General features: G+C 29.1%; 1 protein-coding gene across 2 annotated transcripts in view; it reads left to right on the top strand.

Annotated features, from left to right (window-relative positions):
* The window catches only part of LOC142317712 (uncharacterized), a 66,235-nt gene that overhangs the window by 18,191 nt on the left and 33,795 nt on the right, over positions 1–14,249 (top strand). For both annotated transcript variants that reach the window (XM_075354262.1, XM_075354269.1), the window contains 3 exons: positions 7,038–7,142; positions 9,120–9,306; positions 11,055–11,328. In XM_075354262.1, the coding sequence (XP_075210377.1) occupies positions 7,038–7,142; positions 9,120–9,306; positions 11,055–11,328 (566 nt within the window). The remainder of the gene's footprint in view (positions 1–7,037; positions 7,143–9,119; positions 9,307–11,054; positions 11,329–14,249) is intronic.

Here is a 14,249-nt window from a genome sequence, read left to right as displayed (position 1 = left end):
GTATAGGTTTAGAAATTTTTTAATTTCTAAATCATACATATTCATAGTAAATATTAATGAATATAGTAAAAATTATTTATTAGTTTAGAAATTTTCACAACAGCAGTAATGCATGGACAGAAGGGAAGCCAGGAAAACAAAGAAATGTGAAGCCATTGAAATGTAAATGTTGATTAGATGGATTGATAGAATAAGGATTGAAGAGGTTTTAAGACATATTGTGAAGAGAATTATTTCTGGAATAATCTTGTAAAAATGGATGAGGTTGGTTGGCTGTGTTTTGAGAATTTCTGGGCCAGAAAATAAGGTTCTAGAAGGATGCATAAAAGATAAAATGATAAAGGAAGATTGAGATTAAAGTTTTTAAAATAAGTTATTGAGTTTTTAGGATGTAATGGGTGTATAAAAAATAGGAGATATGCTTAAAATGGAGAGGAATGAAGAAGTACGTGAAACCAGTCAGGTGATTGATGACAAACACAAAAACTTAGTAAGATTGCTTATTGTATAGTTTTTAATTTTATAAGCTTTAAGCAGTATCTTGTCTAAGTATTCTTCAAATTGATAAATTGCTGAGGGTATAAAATAAATTAATCCTTTAATAAATTTCCTACACGTATGATATTTTTCTTTTAAAATATCATTGACAATTCTTATGTTTACTAAGTTAAGTAAATAGAGTAAAAATTATAAAATAACAAAGCAATAAATAAACAATATGAAAGAATCATTCATATTGTCTCCCTTTTTTCATTAGCTCCAGAATTGCTTAAAATCTAATGTAATTTATTAAGCATAGCTTTGATTGTTGGTATGTAATTTTTTTGTTTCTCCTAATCATTACTTCCTGTGATTTACAGTTGTAGCTTCGATTATATGTGAAGCCTGTTGTAGTTTTTATCATATATGAAAACATATATTCATATTTATTTACCCATAAAGACAAATATGTGAAAGATCACTTTGAAGTTACACTATATTATTTCAGAGAAGGTTAGACATGAACTCTAGGTTAAGTAGACATAGAAACAATGAGCAAAAACAAGGGGCAGATAACTTATTTATCTATACATTCAAAGTCTGCAGTTTATTTTACAATTATCTTTTATACTTAATTGTTAGATTTTATGTAATTAGGTAAAATTGTATTATTAGTCTATGAGCCAGTTAAATAATTAGTACTATCTAGGATGGTAAAGGGTTATAATGGTTTTCTGGTACAGTTATATATTCAGATGTTTGTGCAGATACTTATTTAAATTTTATTATCTGAGTGTAAGTAGTTATATGAAAAAAAATGTAATTTTTTTTTATTGCTATAAGTTTTTTGAAGATAAAATATAACAATTATAGCCAAAGTTACAATCTATCAATTGATTAGTTTTTGTTTTATACTATTATCTGTAATTCAAGAATGTCCATGATAGCAGTATGTAAGTCCTATAGTACATTTATTTTTAGTTAGCAAAAAAGTTTATCTCATCAAAGAATTTGTTTCCTCCATATTTAATTTGAAGCGATCAACTTTATAAACAAGTACTTAGAAAACGACCTATATATTTTTATAAATATGTTTATTTTAAATATTTTGTTCTTTACAACAAATTTTTTTTAAACGTACTTACTTTGTAACAGATTTAAGTTTTCTAGATGCAAAATCAGGGCATTCCATTTATTACAGACCCCTGCATGATTGAAACATTTGAGATTGCAGGCAGAAGATTTAATGGAGGTTTATTAAGTCCCTTATATATATATAAAACTTGATTTATATATGATTGATTTATATATTTATGTTGATTTAATATATATACACATGCATTCTAGCTGGCCTGTCTAGCCAGAACCTGGACCCTTGGGGCTCAGGTCAGCCCAGGTGAATCCTGGAGCCAATTCAGGAGCTACTTGAGGTCTCCAGGGGCCAAGGGGCCTATCCCATGGCCGCAGAGCTTGCCATTCCAAATTTTCCTGGGGGACCGGTGTCACTATTCCCCTACCCAGAGGGCTCCACTCCTTGGACCCTTGCACTGTATGTTACTCTCATGGTTGTGAGAATAATACTGATAAATAATAATTATAGTATTCAGGCTAAAAATGGATAAAATGATGTTTGAGCTGTTATGAAGTACTTTGATTTAAAAGGTTTAACCCTGACATAAAAAATTGTTTAGTCTCCACTAAAGAGTTCTTCCCCTTTATTTTCGATGATAAAAAAGTGGGCTGCTGAATTTAAGTGGGGTTGTACATTGATTCAAGATGATGAACGCTTGGGTTATCCAAAAACTACTGTGATCAATGTAATATTAAATGATTGCCAACTGAAGATATGCAAGCTTGTTAACATTGCAAACATTTCTGTGGGGGTGTTCATTACATTTTACTCTATGTTTTGGGTATGAAAAAGCTTTTTGCTCAGTAGGTGCTGCATTTATTAAAAATCAACCAAAAACCCATGTAACTAAAAGCTTATCAAGGGTGAAGACTTATTTAAACAGGATTTGTTGAATTTCTTCAATGTTTCTTATCACTATACACTAAAAACCAAACAGCAGATAGGAGCAGGTGAAAGTGCCAAAAGAAAGCAAAAATGGTTCTGTATCTGCTGGAAATATTATTGCTTTGGTTTTTTAGGATTCTTGTGGTGCGATGCTTACATTACAAGAATGGTACTACCTGGAAAAAGGCAGGACCATCACCAGGAAGTATTATAATTGATTACTGGACCAATTGAAGGGTGCTATTCAGGCTAAATGTTCATATCTGGCCAAAAAGAAAGTGCTTTTTCACCATGATAATGCGTCTGAATACATGTCTTGGTAGTTTGTTGCTGCAAAGCTCCATGACCTTTTCTTAGAAGAGCTTCATCATGTTAAGGCTCCCGTCGATTACTTCATATTCCCAAACATGAAGAATTGGCTCATGGGATGAAGGTTCTTTTTAGATGATGAGATCAAAGCTGAAACTGTTTATTTTGCAGAGTTGGACAAATTGCATTATTCTGAGGTTATTAATAAGTTAGAAAATCATTGATTTAAATGTATTGAATTGCAAGATTCAATACAAGAATAATCCATACTCTAGATTGAAAGAATTTTTGGATGTATGTTTTTCTCTATATTGAAGAATAAAAAGTGATAAATTTATGAAAAATCTTATGTTTCTGTGAGAACTTTCCAAATGTCAATCATAAGTAAGATTAACTTCAGAATCAAATTGAAAGTGCTTCTGCACACGAAGTGTTTCATTTGTGTAACTTATAACTGCCCTGCCTTTTGCATATGTTTTACAGGGCAATTTAGTGTTTAGAATTGCTATTAGATAACTATTCACAGTTAATTAGGTGCCACTTTAAGAATATTAAATTATAAAAAAGTAGTTTAACACTGGATGTCTGTCATTAGAATTATACATTACAATCTGATTGTGAGAAATATGTGTGTGGATTCCTAACTCTTGATGGAAAATCTTTTATTTGTCCGGCTGTGAAAGCTATTTTTATGAAAAGTAACTGAAAAGATATCAAATTCAAAGATGTTGATTATTTTATGCTAAACAAAATTGTTTGAATAACGCCTTTATTTACATCAAGTTAATGTGATAAGGACCACTTAAAAGAATGCCTGACTAAATTGTATACATGACAAAAATATTTTCTATAATTTAGTTTTTTAAATGAAGTGTCCACCATCTTTATATCAATCTAATGGAACTTTAAAGTTTCTTATTTTATGGTTAATTAATGGCTAAATGTCCTACAGTTTATTAAGAAGTTATTAAAGTGATTCTGTTGACTTAATATATACCCAATTTATCTAATTTTAAAATTCAAATACAGTTAATTAATGCAGTCTGGCTACTGTGTGTTCTAGCCAAGAAGTAAATTTTTTAGGGCTAGTAATCACATTTTTTGATAAAAAAATAATTTTTTCTGTTGAAAGGATGACTAGCAATCAGTTTCTCTTTTTGTCATGACACACACACACACACACACACACACACACACACACACACACCCACACACGCACACATACATACATATATACACACACAGTGGGATGTTATATTTTGCTAGAAATGTCTTGACAGACAATGCAGTGTGAGTCTGTGCATTGTCCCGATGAAGAACCCATAATTTGTTCTTTCACAGTCCAGGTCTTTCTTATTTTTTCACGGATTTGAGCAAGGACTTTGAATAAAGGCAAGAATAGTTAATCGATGGTCAGAGCAGATCAGATTATGGGTTTTTTCAATATTTTTATCTGTTTTTGATGTGGAAGGGCAACCTTGGTGAACATTATCTTCAATGTCTTCTCGGCTATCTTGAAAATGCTTAAATCACTCAAAACCTCATGTACATGATAAACATTCACTGCCATTTACCTTTTTTTAATAAAAGATAAGTTTCAGTAGTGGTTTTTCCAAGTTTCATATGAAATTTCACGACACTTCTTTGCTTTAATAAAACACTTATTATTTTTTCGCAGCAAAACAAAAAAATAGATGTTATCCAAATGAAGGCCATGACCAGACTAATATGTCTGCAGAAACTGGAGTGGCAGTAATCGAAAGAGAAGGCTTCACTCTATACAGCTGTTGCTCATATGAATTTGGTACATGCGCAGTTCTTCTGTAGTAGAATTAGTCTTGTTATTTAATAGCCACACCTCATATTTTAGTTTGGACTAAGTCCTAGTTTTTTTTTTCAATAAGTGACTGCACTTCTGGTGTAAGAAATATTTGTTTTTATTTTCTAACTTCTATCAATTCCTTACTCGTGATGGTAAATCTGGGTTCATCATTGTCAGAGAGTCGTTGTTGCTTATTTTGGAAGTAGTCAACTCTGAGGCAGCAACAACATCATAGATATCAGTTGATATGTCCTCTGTGTTGAGAATATCGTCAATATTTGGGTACTCTTTGCTGTTTCCAAACTGTTCAATAAGTTCTTATTATTCACTCTGTTTTACAGAATTTTCATTTGGTTCACTAAGATTTTCATTGACGAAATTGAAGTTTGTGGAGATTTAACACTGGTTTTTACAAAAAAATTTCTCACTGTCACAGTATTATCCTACTTTATCACCAGATGAATCCATAAAACTGCATCCAACACACTAATGCTTTTAGAAAGCTCATCAGCATTGATAGCTTCATACATTGTTGACAACAAGTACATAACACCTTTTTTTGTACGAAATTTTAAAGTTCTGAATGATCCCCTGATCTAGTGGTTGACATACTGCAGTAGTATGCGGGGGAAGAAATATTATTCTGCATTTTCTAAGCTAACATTAGGGTCCGATTTTGCATTGTCCAAGAATAGTATGACTTTCCTATTTTGCCTTCCCATTCTATGAACAAAACTTAACAACCAGTCCATCATTATGACCCTAGTCATCCAATATTTTTTATTTGAATACCATTCAATTTCTTACGAGTTTATGTTTATGCCCGTAAAACATCGTGGCTTTACAGATTTATCGATTATTAATGCTTTTCAAATTCACAGTCAACATAACAGTCGGTCTTTCTTTTGATTTTTTCTTCCGGTACATTTATCCTCTTTCAAACACATTGTTTTACTGGGCAAAGCCGGAAAAAAAGGACCAGTCTCATCACAATTAAAAATGTTTCTTTCATTATAACTCACGCTTATTTCATTTAACTTTTCCTTCCAATCAGACCCCAAATTCTCATCTACAGCCCCAGCTTCACCACAAACATTTTTAAATGAAATTTTATGTCTAATTCAGAATTTATCTATCGAACTCCCTGATGCTTTAAATTTATCGAAACTGAGTTCTTTTTACAATTTTTAGGGCTTTCTCATACATCAAAGTTCCAGAGACTGGAATTTTATTAGCATAAGCCCCGCAAAATCACTCGTAAGTCAAATGTCAACCACTAGCCTGGAATTTTAGGAAATGTATGTTTGCTTAACTGATTTTCATTTTCAGTCCACAGCTTAGGATATCATCTCCACTTTTTAATATATCACTTACCTGAATTTTCTTGATATCAAAACATTTTGCCATGTCACACACACTGAGTTTTTCTTTTTGTAGACATTTATAACTGCTACTTTTTCTTTTTATGTTAAGTGTTTATGTTTTTGAAACATTTTAAGTTGCTGTAACGATGGTTGTAATGATTTTTATAAAATGCACAAAATTGAACGTACAGTAAACTTATATATGGAAAATGTACTACAATAAAAAATATAGTACCTACCATAAAAATATTAGTGGGTTCAGTGTACAGCAACTGATGATGAATTGATTGAAATCATTACATCAGCGTCAAGGCAGGAAGTGATGCAATTCACAACAGATAAAAAATTAGTTACGTTGAATATAAAATAAAACAAAAAAAAATTCAATTTTTATTCTTGTTGTTTGTTTTCAATAACTGATTAAATAGTTTTTATTGGTAAATTCATTGTCCACATCCATTGTATTGAAGCTCCGTTATTGAGAAGTATTTTAGCCAATAATACCTCCATAAAACTGCTATGTAGGTGTTGTGTTAAGAGGAGTCTGTCATTGGGAAGTATCCATTAAATTTCACTGTATAAATATATATTTTATATATGTATATATAAGCCATGATACTATCTTACTCTCATACATTTTGTAAAACGTTATCAAAAAAATACACATAATGTAACAGTTAACTTTTTCCATATGAAATTACTTCCTTGTTATTTTATGTAATAAAAACTATAAAAGGAAAACATATAGGGCATTTGCCAATCTAGAAAAATGTTGAATTTAGGCATTTGGTATATGGACCTTGTATTACAATGTGAAAAAGTAATACCTTTTAGAATTCTGCTACTTTTTTAAACTGTTTTTGAAATATTTATTAATAATTACACCATGATTCATGAATCATGATGATTGTGAATAAATTAAATTTTAAGAAAAATGAGTCATTAGTGAACAGTGTTTTTATCCTTGTTCTATTTTTCCTAATATGTTTGTTAAAAATGTAATTTTCTATTTAGAGTATTTTCAGAAATTTGTTTTGTCATTTAGGTGCTGTGTTTCCTTACTAAAAGTAGAAAATCATTTGAAAGATGAAATTTGTAATAAGGAAAGAATTCATAATTTATGGGCCAAAATTTCCGATACAGTATTAAGGTATTAATTATTCAGTAAAATTCTTTTTTCAAGTTATTAGTTACTGAGTTTTTATTCTACATTTTATTGTAATTTAATAATTTATTATCATTGTTGATTTTTAAAAAAAATGTATTACTGTTTTTGGTATTTCAAACTTTCTTCAGTGTAGTGGGTGAGCCATTAAAACAGGCAGTTTTCAAAATTAATTTTTTTTATTTATTCATTTGAACATTAATTTTTACTACATATTAGTAATTCATTTAATAGCATTTTCAAATACACCTTAAAAATTCTACATGATGAACACTACATCCTAAGGTGGCCACTATTTGTATCCACATTGATAAAGTGGATAGAAATTTAAGTAGAATAAAAGCGGATAATTTCCATGTAAGTAGAAATGTGATTTATCATTCAGTATATAGTAAGTAATATATTTATTACCATTTGTAAGATTCAAAAGATGGTAGCAAAAGATCACAATTAAATCAATGTCATTTAATGCCTGCACTACTTAAATTTAAAAAAAAATTATATATATAGAGCAGTGTAAACCCTACTATATATATATATATATATATATATGTATGGAGCATGTATATACAGGAGCGTAAAACTTGCTATATATATATATATATATATATAGAGAGAGAGAGAGAGAGAGAGAGAGAGAGAGAGGAGCATAAACAAGTAGTCAGTTACATTCATAATAGTAGTCATTTGAGTCAAGTAATGTGATTTGTGGAAAATGGACAAAAAAGAATTTCCTGTAGTGATAACACATTACTTTTTGAAATACGAAGCCAGAAATGCTGAGATGCTTTTTGTTATGGTTATATATTTATTAGCACATCAGATGTAGGTTTATGTTCCTATATATATATTAACCTGATTTTATATATATGTATGTATATATAATTTCTCTAAAGAGAGAAAATATATAGTTACTCATCTCTTACTAGTTTCTATAAAGACCGAAGTGAATATAATGATGAGATTAAAAGAAACATAAAAAGATCACCTGATATTTATTTGATATCAAAAGATATTGGCTTTTCTAGTCAAATTTAAGGAGTTCAATTTCTAAAGAGATGTTATAATAGGTATATTCCTCTTATGTTGCATGCAATATTCTCTGCAGTTGTAACCTCATTAAGCCATTTGGAATTTCATTGTAGTTTGTACTCATATGACCACTCTGAAAATAACCAAACCACCTACCTGTGTACTATTTAACTGATACAACTGATTCACCATAATATTTATCCAGCTTGGATTTAGCTTCCTGTCTGACTTTGCATTTCAAAAAGTAATGTTTGATCACTACAGGAAATTCTTATTTGTCCATTTTCATAAATCACATTATTTGACTCAAATGATGACCATTGTGAATTCTTCTGATTACTTGTTTATTCTCCTTACTGAGATGTGGGAAAGAAGACCTTAACAATTTACTATGAGCACCATCTCTTGACTTTGTATGAAGTTATCAAACATCCCTCGTAGATGTCTGTTATATAATCATATCTTGGAGTGCTTTTCATATTTTTGACAATTCATTGGTTGAAAACAAAAATGCAATAATAATGGTATTATACTTTTGAGGTGATGATAGTTAATCTATCATCAATCTTTAAAATCTACTCTTGAGTGAGAAAGGAACTTGATAACAACTTATAAATGCTGCATGAGGTTTCTTTTCTGGTGTGATTGGGCTTTGTATAGCCAATACAAAGCCTAAACCAGCTTTTCCTTTTTGGGTTTTCTATTAATGGTAGCATAAGTAATCCAAACCAGCTTTGAGCTTGATAAAAGTAAACACAGGAATTTCTTTTTGACTTGTAATGATAAATAATTTAATAATTTATTTTTTAACTAATTGAAGTACATTAAGTTTTTTATAGAGTTGTTTACTTTAAAAGTTACCTTTTTTCATTTTGTATGTAGTTTGTTAAATGTTTTGTCTTGTTGGATAATGTTTTCTTGTTTCTTTAGGATGTTAAACCAGTGTGAAACCAGTAGTTTTAAACTGGCTGAAGAAATTTTGAAATTTGATGATGATTTTTTATCACGTCTATTGAAATTATACAGCAGTAGAGTGTTACACGTAACACAACATACTTTGAAGACACTGGTATGTTTGTGTCAGACTACAATTTTACAAGATGAGCTTGGATCTGAGGTGACTTGCCTTGTTGTTCTTGAGTATTTTTAATTTTACTAAGAACTCTGTATTAATTTATTTGTAAGTTTTGTTTGTTTGTGTTTATTTTGAAAATAATATTTGTTGGACTTGCATTTTACTCTTGTGCTACAAAATATACTGAGATAAATAATTGTTTGATAAAGATGTTTGCAGCTATCTATTTTTTAATTGTTTATGTTAGAGTTTTGTGCCATTCTATTGTGATAATTTTTAATTAAAAAAATAAAATTAGAACAAAACATTTTTATCATACATCAAGAGTTAAAAATGTGTAAGATATTGATTGTAATTCACACGCTATTGCAGTCAACTGCTTCTCCCTCCATGACTACCATGTGAGTATGCTTTATTTTTCGCTCATTTTTTTGAAGAAGTATAAACAAGTTTTACACCAATTTGTGGTCTAAAACTTTTCACCATTTGAAAGTACAAGTCGTGAAGAATAGATTGTACTTGAAATGAACATGAAAAGTTCTTAAAAGCCAAATTAATTACAGTTGCCTGAAGAGTCTTTTTATACACAAATTACAATAAAAAAGCTATTTTTACAATAAATATTGGCTTTGCAAAAAACAACAATTTTTAACAGTTTTTGAGATTTTTTGCAGTAACTAATTAACAAAATTAAATGTTTAATGGCTTAAATTATAGGTACTGCAAATGCCCACAACATTTATTCAGAAGGTTTTTGCATAGGAATTTTACCTTGGCTATAAAATTGAAAAACTGATTTTCACTACCTTTGAATGGTTGCCATTTTGTCCAGTCGCATATAAACAAGTTATACTTACTGTAATCTACAACCCCATGTACGTCCCTAAATTCTACTAATTTTCTTAAAAAAATTACCCTTAAGATAAAATTACCTTAAAAAAAATAATTATCTTAAAAAAAAAAATGTTCAGAATCGCAGTGGCTATCTATTGTAATGGTGTAATGAAATATTTTTATTTGAAACTTTTAGAGTTGCTAACCACCAAAACATTAATTTTCTGTAAAATTACTCATTATGTGTTTCCTTGAAATTGATAAAAAAACTTGTGAATTTTTAAGATTGTAAAAAAAAAAACAAGGTGCTTGAATGCCAGCTAGTTTGGTTCATGTATTTTTATGTATGAGGTTTGTTTTTAAAGTAAGGTTCGTTTTGAAATAAAAACAAAACTGTAAATATGAGCAAATTTGCATGTGAGTTCTAGCCACAGAATTGTTTTTTTCCATCAAAAATCAGATGCTCGTTGTGCTTCATACTTGGTGGGATCACAAATTTCAGCACTCATAAATGGATGATTATAAACTGTTGTTGCTAACAGGTCATCATTGATTAAAATAACTGAGCTATGCAAGTGCCATCTGTTTACATTGCATAAATAGGTAGCAAATTCAAAGTAGACCTTTCTTTAAAAAACATTTATATTTCATATTTAATTACTCAAAACCATCATTGAAAGAGTAGAATAAAGCAGTTTATAGACTAAACCTCACCATTACTGAACTTGAATATGTTGAGATTTGTTGAATTTATTTTAATACAGAAGCACCACCCTCTAGGTTATTTTATACTTATTGTTCCAAGTGTCAGAAGATCTTGTGTAACATAGATTTAAGAGATCTAATCCCATTTATATAATCAGTAGCTCTATTAATTAGGTTAATGTATGTAATTATTTTATATGCCTATAAATAATTAGAATGAACATAGACTAACATATTTTTTTTATTTTTAGAATTGTAAACATTTACTTCACTGGATGTTGATAAACAAAAGTGAAATTTTGTTGAAAGATTGGAAAACACATTTGTTACCTATTGATGTTTTATCCAGAGCACTTGTTGGATTAATTATTAGAACAAAATTACCTGCAACTGAGAATATAGGTTTTATTCCAAAAAGAGACCCGTATCGTGGCATTAAATCTCTTAAATCTTGCTATGTTAATTCATATGAAGACAACTTAATAGATTATGTTAGTGAATTACAGAATGGATCACAGAAAAATGGTTTGTATAATCATTGTTTATATTAATTATAATTATAATTTATAGAAGTAGACTTGTCACACCCGGTGGATGAGTGATTGGGGAAGATATTTGTCTATTTAATTTTCTGTTCACTTCTGCCCTGCAGTAGATAAGAGATGTTGTTCATGTAGAGACATTGTTCTTTATCTGTTGTTGATGTTGGGACGTGTATTAGTATTTTGTTATTTTTTCATAATTAATATCCTGAACAGAATTTGTAAGTGATTGAAAAATTAAAGATTTAATTTTGTATAGTAACAGATAAAAATATTTTTAAGCTTTTTTGGATTAATGGTTTTTCAGCCATTAGCCATTTTCCTTGCTCTGTAATAGAAGGTATCACTCAGGAGTGGAATATAATAATGTACCTTATTTATTACTGTTATGATGAAGTAAGGTGTTGTGCTTTAAACTCATTGGCAAAAAAACAGTGATTTTTGTAGTTTTGCTTTCGAGTGCCAGTGGTTAGGTCATAGGAGAACAGAAAATTGAATGAATTACATGGAAGAGATTTTATGTTGAAACTGCTTAGTTCCTTATTCAATTTCTACATGCTAATGCACTGTTTTTATTTCCTAATACACCACATCTTTTTAAGTTTGAGAACAATTGAGAATAAAAATTAAGTTAAAATGGAGAAACAGTTGTAATGGAGAAACACAAGAAGATTTTAGTGTTAGCTCTTTTCTAATGGTGATGCTATACTTTTCAAAAGTTCAGAATTTGTTTTCTCTGAAAAATTATCACATTTCAACTTTAGCTAATGATTGAAGAGTTACTGCAAATTTTTCTTTTGCAATTCAAGAAAAAAATAATGAAAATTTTTTTCAGCTCCTGTCATATCTCATAAATTTAATATTAAATGACTGCCTCCCCTTCCCTATGGCATAATCATATGATACAATAAATTTCTATACACCAATGTAATTAAACAGCTTGATATTAAAACTTTTTGCACATTACAACAAATTTTAAGGAAAATTAAGTTTTATTAATGTTAAGATTTAAACAATGTTTGTTGTAAACACAGCATTCAAATTAACTTAATTTTTATTCAAGCTTAACTTTATATTAACTTAATTTTTATTCTCAATTGTTCTTAAACTTAAAAAGATGTGGTGTATTAGGAAATGAAAACAGTGCATTAGCATGTAAAAATTGAATAAGACACTGAGCTGTTTCAACATAAAAAGTCTTCTATGTAATTCATTCAATTTACTTTTCTCTGTAACCTAACCACTGGCACTCAAAAACAAGACTCCAAATCACTGTTTCTTTGCTAATGCCTTTAAAGCACAATACCAGTTTGTCATCATCAGTCAATACACAATTCTATAATTACATCAAACAAATAACAAAAAAGGAATAAAAAATTAAAAATTTAGAAAATAAACACTCGCAACAACCACAAAATTTGTAACAACACCACAGTATTACAAATTAAAAATTTGTAACAGCACTACATTACAAATTAAAAATTTTGTGTTTGTTAAAGTATTTATGTTTTCTACATTTTTAAGGTTTTATTTCTTTTTTGTTATTTGATATAAGTATAGAATTGTGAACCGACTGATGATGTGGGATCCCATGAAAGTCAACTGCTGTTATTAGTTTTTTTTAGGTTTTTCTGGTACTGTGTTTTGGTGGTTAAGTTGTTATTTTTGAATTTAATTGGCACTGTTTTCAATATGTTGATAAATAATTTGAATTTTCAAAAAATTATGTTTGTAGCTGTCTACAACAAAAAAAAAAAAACGGAGACACTTTCAGGATATGCTCTACTGGGGAAAATAATGAAAGAGTTAATGAAAATGTAGGTCTGGAAATGCTTTGTTTTCGAGTTACAGATAGTGAAAAATAGCTGATATACCAAAGAATGGTTAAAAAGAATGTTTATTCAATAAAAAGCCAATTTTTTAATTTTTTTATTTACTTTTTTGGCTGTTTACAGAAATTTTGACAATTAAATTTTCTATAGGTTTTGTTACTAAATCTTCCATATTTATTAGTAATTTAACAAAGCTATTGTACTATAAACTAAAACAAACCTGTTTTTCAACATTGACTTTTGTATTATATGTTGGATATCTTAAAAATTACTGGAATAACAGTGCTGAGACCTGTTTTATCCTATTTTTCAGCCTCAAATTATATGAGAAACCACTAACTTTATGCCTTAATTTGGGTCCCAAAAATTACAGTAGGGCTTCTTTTTATTAGAAGAGTTGAAATCCAAGTAAAATCTTTTGCTAGCTGTAACTCGAAAACAAAGTGTTTCCAGACTTATGTTTATATGAACTTTTTTTATTATTTTCATGAGTAGAACATGTCCTGAAAGTTTCTCCATTTCTTTGTGTGACACTCTATTTATATTTATATATATATGCAGCTTTATACTGCATGTCTTAGAGGTCATTGGAGGCAGAAAGAAATTGAGTTCTACATAGTTAAAAAAAAATCTGTATTATGGCGGGTTTTTAATTTTTGTCCGCCACCTTGGATCTGCCATATTGAATCAAACTTAATTTTTTTTTTAAATAGGAGTTTGGATATATGACACATGATTTCAATTTAAAATTTTACAAGAAAAACAACGGTGAAACCCATTTTTCTGTTAATGACTTTGTTATCAAGTTATAAGCACTCAAAATTGAATGATGGAAAAATCATGTTAACTATAAAATGAGGTAAAATGTGTTGCATGAACAATTCTATTGCATTTTACATTCATAATGCATCATACAATAACAAACTTTAAACAGTGCTATAATATTGATAATAATAAACAATAACTAATAATTAACAACATAACAACAAATTAAATAGCTATATCAGCTGATATTATTTACTTTAAATATTAGAATATTTATTTTAAAATTTTAAATGAATGTTTTAGATTG

Source organism: Lycorma delicatula, chromosome 1 (genome assembly GCF_047948215.1).
Source record: "Lycorma delicatula isolate Av1 chromosome 1, ASM4794821v1, whole genome shotgun sequence".
Taxonomy (NCBI): Eukaryota; Metazoa; Arthropoda; class Insecta; order Hemiptera; family Fulgoridae; genus Lycorma; species Lycorma delicatula.
This window is presented reverse-complemented; position numbering and strand designations above follow the sequence as displayed.